The 19,763-nt window shown below is 37.9% G+C and overlaps 2 protein-coding genes across 2 annotated transcripts; both read right to left on the bottom strand.

The window, feature by feature from the left end:
- Positions 1-6,426: 6,426 nt before the first annotated feature.
- On the bottom strand, positions 6,427-8,481 carry LOC122294374 (cytochrome b5-like). Its single transcript, XM_043103068.1, has 4 exons — positions 8,115-8,481; positions 7,900-7,988; positions 6,960-7,026; positions 6,427-6,871 (listed from the first exon to the last, which is right to left on the bottom strand). Exons 2-4 carry the CDS (start codon positions 7,975-7,977, stop codon positions 6,648-6,650), a joined length of 369 nt encoding a protein of 122 aa, XP_042959002.1. The 5' UTR covers positions 7,978-7,988; positions 8,115-8,481; the 3' UTR covers positions 6,427-6,647.
- Positions 8,482-9,290: 809 nt separating this feature from the next.
- Positions 9,291-12,461, bottom strand: LOC122300069 (protein TILLER ANGLE CONTROL 1-like). Its single transcript, XM_043110447.1, has 5 exons — positions 12,197-12,461; positions 12,045-12,090; positions 11,214-11,842; positions 10,868-11,015; positions 9,291-9,593 (listed from the first exon to the last, which is right to left on the bottom strand). Exons 1-5 carry the CDS (start codon positions 12,200-12,202, stop codon positions 9,574-9,576), a joined length of 849 nt encoding a protein of 282 aa, XP_042966381.1. The 5' UTR covers positions 12,203-12,461; the 3' UTR covers positions 9,291-9,573.
- Positions 12,462-19,763: the final 7,302 nt, after the last annotated feature.

Genomic DNA, 19,763 nt, shown 5'->3' with positions numbered 1-19,763 from the left:
ATTGGTGACTTTAATCCAAAACATTCACCTTAACAGCTTGTAAAATCTAAAGCCCCAATTGCCACCAATTTACTCATCCGAATCACGAAATCTACAACTCGAAATTTAATTATTCCCCCCCAAAGCTTGTCGAACCTAACACCTTAATTACCATAAACTTATTTTCCTAAAATCTATAAGGCCCCAAACCTTAAAACTTTAATGAAACTTCATAAAATCTATCCTTGAAATTTGTTGAACTTACAATCTACTACGTTATAGACCATTTCATAAACTCCACGGAACTAAAGAACTCAATTATTCTACTTCCCTAAAAGATCGCCCAGATCATGCCATTCTCTCCAAGCCTCGATAATATATATATATATATATATATATATAAACGAAAACAAAACCACACAAGGCATTCATCATGAAGGATTAGATTAGACCCATACCTGCCATGACTCCAGCATTCTGAGTCTCTGTAACCCGCCTCCAATGGTACCAGGAGTCACTGCGTACATTCAAGGCTGAGCCAATTGCCTCTGGTTAGCTCTACCACTACGATGAGCTCCACGACTTTCTTGAACTCGACTAGGGCATTCACGAGCAAGATGCCCCGTCTGACTGCATTCAAAACATTGGTTACTACCCAGATGACACTCGCCTCCGCGAGCTCTATTACATCTTCCACAAACTGGCACTCGTCCTCCCATACGCACTCTTGAGGCTACTAATGGTTGAGTCCCAGTCCGCTGAACAAACTTCTTAGACGAACCCGAACTACTTCACTCACCAGAAAAACTCCGCCTCTTATGTCCTGGAGGGGAGCCCATTCTCAAATTATTCTCTCACTCCACAAGAGTGGCCACATCCACTAAATCCTGAAAAGTGGACATCCGGTGGCTGACCACTATATGACGTATATCAGGACGTAGACCCTCCTAGAAACACTCGGTTCGCATTTCCTTTATGGCGATGAGGTGGGGAGCAAATCGCCCAAGTTCTATAAATCTTCGGGCTTACTATTCCATGGTCATGCTCCCTTGGACCAAACTTGAGAACTCTCTTGCCTTTTTCCGCCTCACGGAAGCGGGAAAGAACTGATCATTAAACTCTTTCTTGAAGTGCTGCCAGGTTACAGTGGCGAAAGATCCCAATTCTGATTCCAGCATTACTCTCTTGGTATCCCACCACTTAGAAGCGGTGCCTTGCAATAGATAGCTGGCATAGAGTACTTGTTGCGCCTCAGTGCAACCACACACCTCAAAAGTTCTTTCCAAGTCTCTGACCCACTTTCCAGCTTGAAGTGGATCCTCTTCTCCAGTGAAGTGTGGAGTTCTATGCGCCAGAAAGCGCTCATAGGTGCACCCAGCTTGCACCCCTTCACTAGGCCCTCCAGGTAGTAGCCATGACCCTCCTGGCTTTGGCCAAGGACCTCCTGGTTGTGGCCAAGGCCCTCCTTGTTGTGGCCTAAAATTCTGTTGCATGAACTCAGTCATCTGCCTTATTGCTTGGGCTATGGAATCATCTCTTGATGTATCGTCCTGTGGCTCCTGAGTAGATTTCCTTGGTCTCACCATCTTCTTGCCACAACACAACCTTTGACCTCCCTTTAAGAAAAACAAATAAAAACCAACAACATAAAATCGAAAACCAAAACCAACACCACATAGCCATAAACAAAAGAAACCAGCATGCAATAACATAACTAAATAAATAAAAACAAGCAAACAAGCTCAAATAAATAAAACAAATTAAATAGCAACTTTACTTAATATAAATTTTAAAACACAACTTAAAAACATTCTAGTACTCCTTACGGGACATGTGGTTTTATCCAGAGCCAAACCTCTCTAATACCACCTGCGATGCCCCCAAATCCCCAAGCACGGACACGGAAAAATCGAGATGTCCGGATGGTGATATCATAGGTCACCACCCTATCGACGAGTGCCAAGTGTGTGCAAGCAACAAATGTGTACGAAGAAACACGCAGCGGATAATGAAAGTCATATAACTAAGTGCCAGAATTTTCATTGTTTAATACAAAGCTGTTCAAAACCTACATATTAAAATATTGCAAAACACAAATATTATTCAAAGCAACAATAAGATATTAACTTCAACTCAGAACTCCGGCGGAGCCGCATCCTCGGGCTCAGCCTCCTCCTCCTCTTCGATCTCTGCACCAAAATCTACGATACCAAAAATGGTGCCGCTAGTAAGTAAAATCTAAATACTACTAGATAAAAACATAATAAACTCCATAATATGCAGGAAAGAATGCAAATGCTCACATCCCATAAAATCATATTTTTCCACGCACGCCAAAATCCCATTTGGCCCCAAAAAAGTATTCCTCACCAACTCACGCCAAAAGTCTCATTTGGCCCAAAACATATCCAACACATAAGCTCGCCATTATCCCCGATAATGGCCCAAAAACTAGACCGTCAGAGCACTGTAGGCGGGAATCACAAGTGGGACTCTACCACCATCTCTGCTCACTACCATCCCTACGTGAGCACCGTAGGCAGGAATTATAGGCGGGATTCTACCACCTTCCCTGTTTATCCCCATCCCTACGCGTGCACCGTAGGCGGGAATCACAGGCAGGATTCTACCACCGTCCCTGTTTACCACCATCCCTACGCGTGCACCGTAGGCGAGAATCACAAGCAGGATTCTACCACCGTCCCTGTTTACCACCATCCCTACGCGTACACCGTAGGCAGGAATCACAAGCAGGATTCTAACACTGTCTCTGCTTACCACCATCCCCACACGTGCCTCTGACTTAAACCAATCAGTCCAACCATTCACATATACCATAAATCATTTCTCGCTTACAAGCCCAGCTTTCATTTTACAAACACATGTACATGCATGCAATTACACGAAAAACCCGGTTTTCCCTTTTTAAACATGAACATGCGTGCACTATACAATGCAAACATCAAGGCGCAAATATCTCAAACAAACATCAACATCAACCCAACAACTCCGTCCTCAATCCATCCGACCCCCAAGCTCCTCGGACTCAGTTCGGAATCAACCAACCAATCCAATAATTATTGTAAGAGAAAAATATATTTAAATCTAAAAGTAGAGTTTGGAAAATACTTACAGCGCTATACGGTATTTTTTGAAAGCTACCGGCATTGCAAACGGCAGAGGAAAAGTAACGTAACAGTGTAATTTACACTGTGGTTGTGGGTAATAAATTATCCATTTTTGAATGGGGAAAAACCAAGGCACGAAATTGATAGGGAAAGGTCTTGAGATATTTATGAAGTTAAGGGAAATGAGTTTTGGCCATGGGTGGTGGTGTAAACGGCGGTAGAGGAGCTTAAAGGTGCTGAACGGAGTTGAGCTCGTGGGAGCTGCTCCGGCAATGGATCGAGGCCAAAATTGGGTGGGTTAGGTCGGAAAAAGGTAGAGGAACAAGCTGTGAAGAGATGGTGGCCGGAGGTGGAACGACGGCGCCGATACACGTGAAAAATCGTGTGGCTTGGAGGAGCTCGTGGCGGCTAATGGTGGCTCGGATGGAGATGAAACTTGGTGGGGATGTTCACCGGTGAGAGGGGAAGAAAACTAGGTGGGTGGTGTAGGCCACGCCACCGGCGACCGTCGGTTCTGGGCTGAGAAAGCAACCGGTGACAGATAGGAAAAACAGGACTGGTGCCGTGACTTCCAGCCGTGTGTGGCGGCTAACGGCTGGTCGGATGGCTCTGAAAATTGGTGGGGATGATCTTTGGTGGGAGGGGAAAATTTTGGTGGGGGTGGTGCACTACACGGTGGCTGGACGGCGGCGCATTGGGCTGGCAAACAGGCGGCGACGGGAAGGGGAGAAAGAGCTGTTCAGTGTACGCGGGAGAGAAGGAAGAAGGAAGAAGAAGAAAAGAAAGAAAAAGGAAAGGAAAAATAAAAATAAAAAGAAAAATAAAAAAAGAGAAAAGAAAAGAAAAGACGAGGGAAAAGAAATGAGGTCCAGTCCTCACTCCGGAATCCAAAAACTGATCTGCCGAAAACGATTTTAAAAACCGTAAAATGACTAAAATAAATTAAACACAACATAAAATAAATTAAAACCAATTTAAAATAAATAAACCAATATATTAATTAAATTAAAAACACTCCTTCAGTAAAAATACACGTAAAAACGGGTCATCACAGAAGATCGAAGTAAAGTCAAATGTTATGACACCTAAGGCTGGTGGGTGCAATTATGATGTTATGTTATGTTATCAATGCATTGAGAACTAGTCTACAGACAATGTAGTTACAAACAACGTAGTTTCAACGTGAGTTGTACCATGGTCACTAGTAAGTACTCATAGTGCGTAAGGGGAACTATGAGGATACCACACGTTATGATATTATGATTAAGTATGACTTGCTAATAATGATAAAACGTTATGATGTTTTTACCAGTGGAAGTGACAAAAGGTTATTGGTAAGAAAATGTGTCTCCATTTTATTGAAAATGTTGTAGAATCTAGATGGGAGACATACACTGGTTTTTTTACGTTACATACATTTCATATTTACCATTCATCATGTATAATTTATCTTTGTGCACGTTAGTTGACCCCTTATGGAATGATAGAAGTTGTATCAGGATTCAAGAATGATGGATTAGATGAACTGGTGGATCTAACTGATTCAGAAGGAGCCAGACATCGAGAAAAGACTGGATCTTATTCTGATTTTTATAGCACTAACCCTTTATACTCTAGAACACATGAAGCAGTTAATCTACCATTGGAAACTTTTTATGATGATTAGTTGTACTAAGATTATGCTACTATTTGGTTTGAACTTATTATGGTTATTAATGAATTGAGATGCTTTTAGTTATTATGGCATAAGTTTTATTTTGTTACACTTAATCCACTGCGAAGATTGCATCCTTCTAGTTGTACTTATAGGATGCATTGCATGTTAACTATCATGTACGGGGATATGTAACCTTGTGTTGCATGTCCCAACACTCTAAGTCTCTATTTCATCCTAAGCGGAGGTTAGAGATATCATAATTTAGACGCAAACTTTTCGGGTTTCAGTTTTCACCAACATTTTGACATTTCAATTGGATTCCAAGTGTTTAGGGGTTCCCTTAGAGTTGAAACTCTCTTTGGCTTGGCACAAATTGGATGGTTGGATGGAATAAGGTTTTTCTTGGGTGGCATGATCATTAACCTTAATTTCCTTCACAATTTCATCTCATAGTTCCTCCTGGTGCCAACTGTCTAATACTATTTACCAAATATGACTAAAATCTTGCCCAGTGTACCAAAAAAAAAAAAAAATTCTCTAACCTAATTTGGACATTCCACATTGTGATTTTTGAAAAACACTGATATAGTGCTAACATCGAGGTTACTATTCACTCTGAAAAAATAAAAAATAAACTTTGCACTGTAAAATCCTAAATAATCATACGAAACTAGATAGTCACTATCATTGGCTTGGTGGTGGCCACCGGTGGCTCCACAAGCTCACAATTTGTGGGAAGATTTTTTTTGGTGTCAAGCAGCTCTTATGGCTTGCTTCACTGGTGGAGGTCTGAAGCATTGTGCTTGAGGAGCCCTACTAGTTGAAACTACCTTTCTGATGGTAGAAATCGTCGGTGATTCAAGCGGTTGCTAATGGTGGCCGAGAGAGTGGTTGCTCGTGCATGGTGGGATGGACTGAGTTTCGTTGGTGCTGAGCAACTCTTATGTCTTGCTTCATTGGTGGTGGTGTGGAGCTTCGCGGTGGAGGAGCCTCGCTAGTCGATGACAACCTTTCTAAAGACACAAATTGCCATTGATTCAAACGGTGGCTGGTGGTGGCCGAGCAAGTGGTTGCTCATGCATGGCAGGATGGATGCATGCCTTCATGGCTATGGAGTTGGTAGTTACCCGCCAGCTCACTAACATCCTTCGGGTGCACTACAACGTACATCTGTTGCCCACTGTGCACAACCTTTGTTGCAATGGAATACCACGACCGTAGCAAAAAATTACTGCAACCACCTATCTCCTGCCTAGGTGAGCTGTTGGCCGCTATGGTTATCTCGTGTGCACAATGACGTGCACTTGTTGTGTGCACCATGCACGGCCTCCGTGGACGCAAGACGTGCATGCATTGCATGGCACTGTGCACTTGCTTGCCTATTTGTGCATGCGCATGTGTACAGTGCACAGTGTACAATGCCAGGACTTGCAATATGTACTTGCAATATGCATAGTGCCTCTTGAATTATTTAATATGTACTTTCAAGAAACTCTTTCCAAGGGCCCGCCCTTATACCCATAATTATTTACGACTTTATTCCAAACACTCAATACCCATATGAAAAACTTAACGAACTGAGGAGGATAGTATCAAATGCGAAAGATCCAACTAAACTTTTGATCAGGTGAATAGCAAGCAACTAAACAATGCAAAGAACGATAAAGAAACAACTTCAAGATCATTATTAATAGAAATTCTGAACGAACACAATAATTGTTCCTAGAATGCATATGCATACATATACGTATACATTTATGTATGTGTATATAAACATGTTTATTCAGAGCTTTAAATCTTTCGGGAAAGCAAAATGTTTGTCCTAAATCTTTCGGTTCAGCCTCAAATTTCATAGTGGAACACTTGAACGACCCCTTTTTGCCTTAGTAGCGCAGGCCCAATGCTAGGCCCAAGATCAACAAGGGCACCAGAAATTGGAAGATTTTCATCCCAACTCCAGAAGATTGGATTTGTTGTTGCGTTGGATTCTGTATTTGTTTCGCTGGAGCAGCAGGTCTATCAATATCACCAATATAATACTTGCTCATCATATCTTTTGCAGGATTGCTGTGGGCTACAAATTCAAACTCGTCTGTTGCATCCTTTCCTGCAATAATTTAGAATTTGTCGTTTAGTTCTCGGTAAGTAGTAAACGCGAAGTAGGACAGAGAAACGAATACGAAGAGAATGCTTACCTGTGGCTGATACCAAAACTTCATCACCGCCCGGATGATCACGAAGAAATTGGGTGACATCGTACACCTGAGATTGCATTCCAACGTATTAACAGCCACCAAAATCATCATTTTTTCTCAAATGTCAGACCTTCACAACATACCCCAACAACATCCAGACATGTCCTATGCATCTGACCCCTATCCAAACAATTCTTTTCGGTTCAAATGATCTATTGGATTTATTTTATAATAAAAATAATTTTATATGCTGATGTATAACATGAAGTTATGATAGTTTATAAATTTAATTTTGCGTAATCTACTTATAGTTAAAGTATTATCTATTTTTCTAAAATGCTCTATGAAATAAAAATAATATAAAGTTTGAAGATGAAAATTCAAAAAATGTTGTAGTTTGAGGATGTGAAAGGAAATTTCCCCAGTGAAAAGGTTTCAAGTACTAAAGTCACAAGGAGCACTGCACTTTTGCCCACTTTTCCATACACTTTTACTCTGTTTTCCAATCTCTTGAGATTTCAAAACCATACATGCAGCAGTGCCTTTTAAAATGGCTTCGATCTAGTTTATATTATAATCCTTCACATGCCCTGAACCAAACAAGACATCATAAGTTCAACAAGTCCTGCAAATGTTTCAGATGTGGCATCAGTTCAAAATGGCCTGTCTTTTTATTTGCCAACCCCCTATCATGAATTTTACAGTCGTTCAAGCAGTCAGGAAGACATTAACAATAAGAAATGAAAAAACAGAGACATTAAGCCACAAGCAGTGAGAAAAGGCTGAAAGAGTTAAAAAAAAAAAAAAAAAAAAAATGCAAATGAACATATATGGTTTAGAAATAAAATTCAATTCCACCAAAATGATTCATTTTTTTCTATTTCACTGAAATACAAATGGATAGGAAAAAAAAGAAAAAACACCTTTGAAGATGGCTTACCTTCCCAAAGACGATAATCCAACAGTCGTTTTTGTTATTGTGCTTCACCACCTCTTCAAACGTATAAACTTTAGCCATCTTTGTCCTCACTGCAGAGTTGGATCCCCGAGAAACCATAAATAAGATTATGTGTAAATACTAAGGAAAAAAATAAATAGAAATTCTCCAAATCTGGCCAAGATTATTTACATATATGTGTGTCAGTGTTTTCTTACAAGACAGAGAGACAGATGCTGGGCTTCGAGGGAGAAGAATGAGAGGGGTTGATCGCTCAGAAATCTGAATCCAAACAAACTACATGGCTGGTGGGAGTGCTAAACCAGTTTATGTAGTTTGGTTCAAAAGTTTAACGTTGACTATGAGCAAGCATCGTGAGGGTTGGTGGCACAATGTAAATCTGGGAAGCCACCTACGTTCAATATTCCACCGCCAGTTTCACCTTGATTTCTTGGCTTGCTTCTATCTTCTCTCTTTCAAATTTGACTGCCCATCTTGTCTCTCCAGTTACTCAATTTGGACTCCTATGCTCAGAGCGGAACCAGAAAATCTGGCTTGTGGGGAGGGCGGGGGAAGTTAGAAAACAATCATTTAAGAGGTTTAAATACTAATTTTTATATATAGTTTACTTTATAAAAATATCTTCAAAAATTTAATTTTTATCATATTTTAAAAATTTTGGTAATCCCGCCCTAACCCATGCTCCTAAATATGCATTTATTTATAATTCTACGTACTAAACTCTTTATCTTATTTTAATTTTACTTTTCAGTACTTTTAAATCAACTCTTATATTTTTTTAAAGAAAATTCAGAGTCTGATGAGCAATACTACTTCATCATAGTGGGTTAAGTGTGAGACGCGGGTGGTGTACTTTGTAGAACTTTCCACACACACACACACACACACACACACATATATATATATATATATCACACACATTATGTGTGTATAAAATAAAGGGGCGCACCTTGTTTGACTCATTTGGTTGGTAGTCTAAATTTCTAACTATTGCTATTGGACTGATCTAAATTGTATTTATATATAATGTCACGATTGACGACTTTATTCGGCCGATCCGTAATCGAGTTTTGTAACAACCATAATTAAACGTATAACAAATTAAAAAGAAATAATAACAAAATATATTTAAAAAAAAAAAAAAAAACTTTTCAGAATAGGAAGAGGACATGGGCCCTATGATAGATGGGTTCAGCCCACTAACAGATACTTTAAAGAGTTCAACTGGGATCCGGAATACTGAGGTTAAACATGGCGCGGGAAATATGGTAGTGGGCTTCCTTACTGTCTTTGCAACAGCGGATCACCTATTGATTTATAATTTAGGTTTGTAAATGTTAAAGAAGCAAGAGGTTGAGAAGGTTGCCAAAAGATTTTGCAATAGAGATGCAATTGTTTGCATTGAATTCCTATTGCTTGCAAGTTTTCAAAGCATAAACCATCATAGTGTATCAGTTATGGGACAAACCAAACTTCCATCTTACACTGAAGCCTAAAACATTGAAGAAAGTTGCACAAGAGAAATACATGCTCCAACAGTTCATATACAAGAGAACCTCAGAAATTACTGTCCTTGAAAAATTATTTCATAGCAATCACCAAAAAGAAAAGAAAAGAAAAGAAAAAAAGAACAATATCTAGGAACCAGGCCCTTATTCAAAGATCCACTGTAGCACCTGCAACAAGGGGGAAAAGTTACCAACAAAATCCACATCTCATTTTAATTACGATTAAATGAGTTAATTGAAATGTATAAATTTATCCACATTTTTAAGCATAGAAGACATATTGACCCTGCATTAAGATGATTTATTGTGGGCTGGGCTTTTTATTTTTAGAGAAATAATAGTTGCAGACGTAAGTTTACAAGTGCCATACAATGATTTTGAATAAAGTAAATAAATACGAGATCTATATAAAAAAAATTAATTTTTTAATATATACTCTTTTTCAAAGCGACTACACGATACTTACACATTTCACAACTGTATGTAACATTACTTTAAAACTACAACCACAATTAGAAAACATCCATAAGATAACATAATGATTTGAATATTAGAATATTACTACATCCATAAAAGAATTACATAAAAACAATTTTAGAAACTGATGTATTTTCATATGATCTGTTAGATATGCTTTACAATAAAAGTAATATTATAATTTGACATACTATATCAAACTATGTCAAGATGTGGGATTATTTTTGTGTAATCTCTTTATAATTAGAGTATTTATCTAATATAATTAAAATGGATCCCTTCCTAGTGTTACTTTTGTACTGTAGAAGGGACCCATTACCACTTGACGAATTTTATCATATGGAAAATGACAGTAAGGATGGCTTCTTGTTGTGAGCCCACACTGGCCCTCTCATGGCAGTTGGAGAGTACTTACAACTAGAACAGGTTAAACGGCTGAGTATGGTACAAGAAGAAGGCTAGGGCTTTAGGGTAAAAAGGCTATGGAATTATTTTTTAGCACAAACCACCTGGGTCAAACTACTTCATACATATACTTTTGGCTTAGACAAACAATGAATCACTCTTGAAAATAGAAGACTAAAAGAGACTATACACATTCGTTTTAGTCGTTCTTTTAATAAACAGACTTGCAAATAGATTGTTTTATGAGTAAGATTGTACGGACATCATTTAGTTTTCTCTCTCCCGGAAAATGCTAAAACATAGAGAGAGAGAGAGAGAGAGAGAGAGAGAGAGAGAGAGAGAGAGAGAGAGAGATGGATGTGGTATTGGTAGCGGATATGTAACATGTGTGACTGTGTCCCAATCATTTGGGGTTCAAGATTGACAAGATCAGGCTCTGTAGGCACCCATTTGTACTTAAAATTTCAACTGTATGCTCTTAATTTTCTTTGCTAACCAATCTGGGAAATGAGATGGTTGGGGGAAAAAACTAGGGCTCTAGTTAAATTTTCAAGAATTACCTTGAGTAGGAAGAAGAGTGACGAACTCAGAGGCTCCATGTTTGCCATTGGAAACAGGTCCTATTGTACCAGGCTTCAGGCAATCTGATTTCTGCATCTTTGCATCAAAATCTGGATGGATCTTCCTCTTCAACATCTTCTTCATCAGCTACATGACCATTATTGCAAATTAACAAAACCAATTCATCAAACTTAGCATACTGCATTATAACAAGCTACCACTTCCTAGTTAGAAATATAAATTGGTTGTTATATTCCTCCATCATAAGTGAGAGCTTGTAAAAAAAGTACTGTCCTCTTTCTTAAAGAAGAGATGATTAGGGAAAGATACAACAACATTACTCACTCGTTGCAAGTTTTGGATCGGACGTGAATCCTCTTTTACACGAGGAATAAACTTCTTGGCAAAAGAGAGGCCATTCTTTGTTTTAAGAGCTGGCTTTTCACCTGAATTTGGGACCTTTCCAAAATCAAATTCTCCTTCAACATCAGCATCAGCCAAGAAAAGATCAGCCAGCGTTATTCTTTCTCCTTTCTTTTTCTGTTGCTCCCCATCCCTGTTCAACTCAGCATTGAGTCCTGGAGACCCCATAAATGGAGTTAGAGGAACATCATCAACACCATCAAAGTTGCCATTATCAGGATTGGATTCGAAATCTTCAAAACTGTGTGCAAATGTTGTGGACATTAATGGATTCAGTTCTTCATGTTCGACATTTTCTTCAGTATCATCACCGCCATCACTTGAATATTGACCTTCTTCATTCTTCTCATCCTCTTCCTCGCTTTGCAAGACCAAATATTCGTTTCGTTGGTTGAAGGGTTTTAGAGGGTCGAATCCCAACGTTCCAATGGTAAGAATGCCATCCTTCCAGCCATCAAGCACTTCAACAAGAGCAACTTGTTTGAGTAACGCCTGCTTGTCAGTGTTTTTTGTAGCCAGTTCAGTTGTTTTCACGTTTCCAGCAAGCCCATCTGTGCAAAAATTCAAAATGCAGATAGATCATAAAAGCTTTGTGAAGTGAACACTTAACAAAACCAACAGTAACATTTAACTGAATGGATGAACAAGACAATAACATAGTATTTTAAAATTGCTGCAAGGAATATTTGGGCAAAAACTGTCAATTCTTTATGGTAGGAATCAATAAAGACCAAAGTTGGTAAATAATCAAACCCTTGAGGACGGTATGATGAAACCTCTTGTGCACCCAGTTGAAGATCTGTGACAGAGAGAGAAGATAAAACAGAGAGGGAGTCAATCCATAAGAGCTCTGAGAGATACAGATGGTTTATCTAGAAAAGAGAATACATGTTCTATTCACTCACCTTCATTTTCTTTCTCTCCTCTGGAAGTTCTGAGTGTGAGTTTTATGCTAGTGTGGTACAAAGGAAAGGTCAAAGGGAGAGGATTATTGGGTAGAATCACAAGCAGGCAACCTGAAAGGAAGAAGCAGGTTGTAACACGTGTCTGGGAAAAGTGGGACCTAGTATCCAGAGATGTTCTTGAAACTCATGGTATGTTCGACGAGCCACAATGTTGGATATCTCTGGCTTGATCGATGTGCCGAAATTCTCGAAAATGATATGCTTAGCCCCTCTGTTTCTTGCCATGCCCTTGCACCAACTTGTGGAATTCCTGTTTTGTATGAATAAACTACCTCTATATATGTCATTGTTGTTGTTTTCTTCTTTCTTCTTCTTCCTTTCTTTTTATTATAAGCTATGCATTGTTTATTCCAAATAGTTTTTCTCACAATTATCAATTTCATCTTATCATAATATTTGCAAGCATCTGTGCAAATCTAACTTCAGAAGTTAGAACCCATGCAATCCCTAGGCAATGTCAAGGGAAAATTTTTATTAGTCGTAGTTGAAATCACAAATGTACCTTATAATCAATTGTGATGTTGTGATTGATGAAGATAACCCCTTTCTGATCCTCCAAATCCTTAGCGGGGGAAAGTGGGAATCCAAGGTTTTGCTACATCTAGGAGAGAGGATGCCTAGGAGTCTATAGAAGCGACGTGTGTGGCTCTATAATGGCACATGTGACAATTGTGTGCCTATTTAGTAGAGTTGCTACTCTAGTAAACTTGAAGATTAACAGCGTGGGGGACATGCATTTGATGGGTCGTGTACGTATGCCTTGTAGGTGGATGGAAAGTTATAAATCAAGTTTTCAAAACTAAGAGTTAACAAAGAGGGGGACAAGAGCTTTGAGAAAAAAACATGTAGATGGGCGGGAGTAGCTCCTCACTCTCATCCACCAGAAAGGAATCCAAAAGTTAATTCTTTTAGACGAAATATCTCAAGATAATATTAAAAGAGAGTAGTCAAGATTATAAAACATGTTAAGACACTTATAATTCTTCTTCCTATTAGTTTAAACTTTTAGGACAACTTATGTTTGACATGAATATCACAGCAGAGATCATCCTAAATTCGAATCTTAGTAATCTATACTTTACCCAATGAATTCATTAGATATTCTACATATTGGGCTCATTTATTAAGATGAAGTCTAACTCACAAGTCAGGAAAGTACGTCAAGATGAATATAAATGATACAGTCTACCTCTTTCTATTAATTTAAAATTTTAAATTAAATGGTAGTTTGACAAAATATAGCGAATCCGAAACTTAGCAAATGCACACCTTAACATTAATCCCCATTCACCATACGATAAAATATATATGTTTGATTGTCTCAATTAGAAATTATCACAGTAAGAACTATAGTTTGCTTGGAAAAAAGTAATAATAATCAGCCAAGGTAAGAGTACAGAGAAGTTTTCTCATCATGGTCCCAACGACATTAAAGTTTCAACAAAAAGTGCATTGCAGTGAATACAAAGCATATATCATCAATTATTACCGGGCCAAGTTAACACCTTTTGCTTTAACGACATAAAAGTTAGTTAGCCTTTTATTCGACCCAGAAGTATCACCTGCTTTCAAAGATTCTTCATACTGATTGGCCTTCCTGGTGCTTGAATTTGACCAATTGCACCTTTAATGTTATTGATTACCCAATCGCCAACAAGTATTACATACCATGTTAAGGACGTCGTTTTCCCCACTATGTAAGTAAGAGTTATCCAGAGGAGCTTAGAGTGTGGGAGAATAGACACCTATTGAACATTTAATACTGTTCGAGAAATTCGATCGGATCGGGGTAACTATACATTGATCGATATAACTGTTTTTCGGTTTTAGCTGTTCATCACCAGGCACCATTGTTGCTCGATCATGGTTAAGAAGTACAAGAAGACCACTATTCTGTTTTTCTTGTTGCGAAACATTGAAAAACTACAAGCAACGCTAGCTAGCTCCCATATAGAGACAGATACGACACATATACACAGAATGTTCCACCAAAATCAAAGCTTAGCTGGAATTTCTTAAAGAACGTCTTAGCCAAAGGGAAACACAACCATAGATGAAGTCCTGTTGATGTTACTGACTTTTGACGCCTAGTATGTTGTCTGCTACCGGCAAAGCTAAAAAGCCTAAAACCAATTAGGATGGTATGGTTTGTAGGCTTTATTGTTCTTCCATCTGAACGTTGCTGCCTAAATTTTAGTAAAGAACGTCTTCGGATCCTCCTTAATCACATTGATCAATTACAAGCTTAAATTGACCATATCAATTACCCGAATTTGATCTTCGATAATTACCGTCTCGATCAATTAATCGAGCAGTTATGTTTCAATCTAACTAAGGTTTCTCATATAATTAAGTTGTTCTCCATTTGAAGTGGAATTCTAAATCTTCCCTTCATGTATATATGCTTTCCCTCTACTGACTTTCATCCAAAAGCATGGAACGTTCAGTCCAAAAGTACGAAGAAAGAGATAAATAAATCCATCATCTACCATTCTCCTCCATTATGAAGAAACAAAGCAAAATCTAGTACTCCTTGTACAGTACGTATACATGTTCTTGTCTACGAGATTTTAGCCGTCGTCACTATTCTAAATCATGGCAGCACACATTCAGTGTATGAAAATCAATTGAGCATACAGAAAGTATAATTTTATGAGGATATATATGTACTATATCATGTTCTATGCTCCACAATATATATTGAATAAAATAAACGTGGAACTTACCTATTTCATTACGATGTATTAAAGAATTGATCTGATTTCAAGAGAATGATAACCTTATATTCAGAATGTCGGCTAAAGGCACATACAAATTATCTTGTATTTATGAACGGATAACCCCTTGATCATTACTCAAATAGGTTTCCTAGTGGTACTTTTATCCCACTGTTAATCATTTAAATTTAGGCTAATATAAACTCATAATATTAATAGAACATATACATCAGTGTGTAGAATATCATGAACACTTTATAGAATTAAAAGTTCTTATAAAATTGGAAGACAAGGAAAACCAAATATTCCTTTCAAAGTTTCAATTGTAATCTTTCGTATAGCCTATTTCACAAAAACTCAAATGCATTATTTTGTCTGCTCAAAATATGGTGACCACCATACTCCCATAATTTCTAGGGCAATTATATGGGAGAGCCCTGACCTCTCATTTTCCTCCAAATTTTTATGTGTCATCATTAAAGGCAATGCATGACCAAGCGCTAGAACATCTGCAAGGATTCACCACCAAATGCTCTTAAAAGTGGTAGCTCCATGAAGTAGATGTCTCATATCTTTTATCAAATGCACATGCAAAGCTTTTTACAACACACAGACCCACTTTTAATGTTTGCTAAGACGTTGTAGGACAAAGCTGTTTGCAAAAAGGGTTGGAGTGATGATCAAGAGAATTCCACTTACTCGTTTCTGGTCAAAAAACTTCAGTGGGTTCCACTCATCCACTACTAAAAAACGTTAAGACGTCAATTGTAGCAATTTGTTATGGACGTAGCTTTCCTTCAGGTGGTCCGTGCGTATTAATTAATGTTCTTGACTTTAATTTATTAATCATAATTAATCTAAGTTTCATCATGTTTTTGTTGGCGGTATTACCATCATGCAGATATTGATGAGAATGTCCTTATACCATTAGGGTACGTAGTATGTTAACTGCTAATGAACTTTATAATAGCAAGCCCCTTCCCGACCAGAGAGCCACCAAGACAAGGCGGCGGCGGACTAACCATCCACTAGGGTTTTATGTTCCTCAACCACGTCGTCTCTCAAATCAACTGTACGTCTTTTACTTCTGCTAGTCAACTTCGCGCTTCATGACGGTTTCCCCTTTCCCATTATCGTCATGGGCATTCATATTGACTTTTTGAGAGATAAAATTCTACGAGATAAAAGAGTATTTAAGATAGATTATTTGTGGTAAGAATGATTATTTATGATGAAAATAAATTCATTTTACTAAAAAAATAGTTATTTTTGCAAGAAATAATTAACTAAAAATAAACAATTTTTGCAGGACTCATTAATTAATTAAAATTCGGTATAGACCATCACCAAATCACCGATGTGTACTTTGCTAATTTTCTAATAACATGCCAAGCAATTAGATTAATAATATTTTAATTCTATTTTTTATAACTTGATCTTGTAAAGTTTTTATAACATGATCTCTTGTTGATTACTAATTTTAATGAAAAACATAAACTAAAGAAGACAGAATGATCATGATGATAATGAACATATATAGTAGCAATTGATGGGAAGTACAGGAGACCAATAATAAAGTGGCACCAATAATGAAGTGGTACTAAAGGATAGAAGTACTGGTGAGAAAAGCAATAAGGGACTAGAAGTGCATGAGACATGTAATCATGAAGTGGTAATAAAGAGTGAGTAATATTAATGAGCAAAGAAGTAACGGACAAAAAATGCAAAAGGTAACAAGTTCATCAAGAGACGGATAATGAAGGCAATAAATGGTATATTGTAACGTACGTACTTGATAAGAACGTAAAAGTTTCTATTAAGTTTACCGCTGGTTTTTGGAAAGAGAAGCTCCTTTTCTCTGGAAAAAAAATTCAATCTTTCTCGAGTATTTTCTTCGGACTCCCACCCTCCTGATCTCCGATCAATTTTCTAATATTACTCTGTGCATATGCTTTAATAGTAATTTTTTTTTCTCTCATTTTCACAAATTCGGTTTGGTCAGATCTGTTAGTTTTTGCCGCCAGAGCATGTGGTCGAAAAAAGTATAGTCATAGTAGAAAATGCTCTTTGCCCACTAAATTTATAGTGACTTAAAATTAGTGACATTAAGTATTTTTTTTTACTAATTCGTGAACTGGTTAGAAATTATGACATTTTTCTACCAAATAGATAGTGGAGATAGCCAACGAATTTTATAGTAAAAAGTTACTCAAATTATATTAATTAATGAGAAATACTATATTTTACGACGAAATATGCTGGTGGGTATTAATATTACCCACTAGAGCATTTGGTGGGAAAAAAAATATTTTCTTCAAAAAAAAAGTGTATTTACCACGAGACATATTCATGGCAAATAGTAAAAGAATTAAAAAAATAATAATTTTAAAAATAAAAATAATGATATTGTTTCATTCCTACTAATCAACATTCAACTAAGTTACTAAATATCACATATAAAAGAATTCAAAAAAAAAATAATTGTAAAAGCAAAAAAAGTCATCTTATGGAAGGATTAACATTCGTTGACAATTTGTATAGATATGGAAGGATTTACAATCGTATTTTACACAACTAACTATGGAAACTATCCCCTAGAAATATCTCCTATAATCAAGGAGAACTTCGTGAATATGGTTCACAATTAGGGAGTAATATTCTTGAATCCTCGACACAACTTGTAAGAATACTAAGCTCCTACATACAACCCATGTGTTTGGACTATGCCTATTGATATTATCAATCAAATTTATGATTACCTCTAAATAACTCAAGTACATTATATATCTGTTTTTACAGGGACAAGCTTGTGTATCTAGGACTTTGGTACTCAAGCTTGAACTGAAAAATCCCAAAAACATCCTTGAATGCCGTAAAATAATGACCCTGTAAGAGTAGAAAATTACAATTAGAGGTGCTCATTTAGGCCAAAAAAAAAAGACTTAATACAAATTTGGCCACCGAAATCACAAGCAAATTATGATTAATTATTTAAGTACCTTCTTGTGAATTGATAAAGCCTTTAGAATAGAGGGACTCATCATGTAAAAATGCACCTAAAAATTAAAAGCTACAAATGGTTCCCTTACTTCTACCAGACCACTCATAAATCTCAACCAAGTGATCATTGATCCTATACATGGCAGGTTCATAAGCCTCCCCCACTTTAGGGTGTTGTACATTCACAGCCTATTGATCAAACTACATCTTAAGATATTGTTAATTAATAAACATAAGTGAGGGAGAATAAGATGCTGACCTTCAGTAAAAAAACTCTTGATATATTGCTTGTTTTTAACCCATTTCAACTAAAAAAGGTGTAATATGCAGTGAACCAAAAACAATTCCCCCCCCCCCCCCCCCCCCCCCCCCCCCCAACATAGGTAAAAATAAACAACCCCCAAACTAGAAACAATTCCCCCCCACATCCTGCAACTAGAGGCTCCACAACATTCGTTTCTTTTCTTTTTGATAACACAAAAACAATTGAAACAACCATTCATTGGGCCGTAAATTATTTCTTCATTAAAGTGTATCACAGAACAATTAAAAGAATGGAAACAAAAGGAAGTTAGGAAATCTCAACATTTCACCGACTATGAACACATTCTCGACAAGGCCCAACACTTTACAAATCACATTACCAACATCCTCAACATGGCATACATGTGCTTCCAACACTTAGCCTAACTTCACAACTACAATACAAGACCCAACACTTCACAATCCAACAACAATATCAGAACCAAATTTGTTTCTCCTCTGACTTCCACAGCAACACAATCAAAATACTACATATCCATGAATATAAATCTATCTAAGCAATCAACTCCACGCTATACACATCCATTTACTCTAAAATAAAGCACTAAAGATATAAAGGTAGGATTTTACCATGCTTAAAGGCTTCGAAAGTGAATGAAAGCATGTGGGAGGTGCTGCTGTGTCAGTGGGTTACTCGTGGTGGTGCAGCGACGTGGCTAGAGTTGACAATTGTGGCTCACGGGGGTAGATCTGATGGCTGTGCACAGGGGATCCGTGAGAGAGAGAGAGAACACAAGGGAGGAAGAGGGGTCATCGCCGAGGTGGGGGCTTCGGTTGTGGGAAAGGGAGGAAGGGGGTTATCGCCAAGATGGGGGGGTGCTGGTGGTTGTGCGGCTCAACTGTTGGCAGTAGAGTTGGCTCGCGACAAGGAACCAAGTGAGGGAGAGGGGACTCGGTTTGGGCTTGCCTCGGAGAGAGAGAAAGGGAAGAGAGGGAGAGGGAGGCGTGGGGTGGCTGGGTCTGGTGAGGTGGTCTTGCTTGGTGGCGGTGACAGTGGCCTGGGATGGAGCCGAGGAGGGAGAGAGAGAGAGAGAGAACGAATGGGGAGAGGGTGCTGCGGCCTGAGGGAGCTGATGTGAGGAGAGAGAAAGAGAGAGAGAGAGAGAGGGTGCACGGGTTGGGAGGGAATATTAGGGTTTCAACTTTTAATGTCAACCGTTTGATCTCCAAATTTAATCCAACGATGAAGATTAAATACCGAATTAAACTAACTTAAGGGAATACTTATCTAGTCGCCGCAAAAGACCTTTTTTTTTTTTTTCCGTCTCCCATATTTGGTGTCAACAGGTTAGTTTTTTTTCAATGCATGAAATGGTGGCAAAAAGCAGTTTTACCCACGATTTTGAAACCGTGGGATATGAAGTCGTGGCAAAAGAACATTTTTTTTTTCCACGAATACAATTTGTAATAAGAAGTAAGTATTCTCCATGAGCATATATCATGGGAAAAGAACTGGTGGGAAAAGG

This window comes from Carya illinoinensis, chromosome 2, assembly GCF_018687715.1.
Source record: "Carya illinoinensis cultivar Pawnee chromosome 2, C.illinoinensisPawnee_v1, whole genome shotgun sequence".
NCBI lineage: Eukaryota > Viridiplantae > Streptophyta > Magnoliopsida > Fagales > Juglandaceae > Carya > Carya illinoinensis.
Note: the sequence above shows the minus strand (reverse complement) of the source record. Positions and strands in the feature narration are given on the sequence as shown.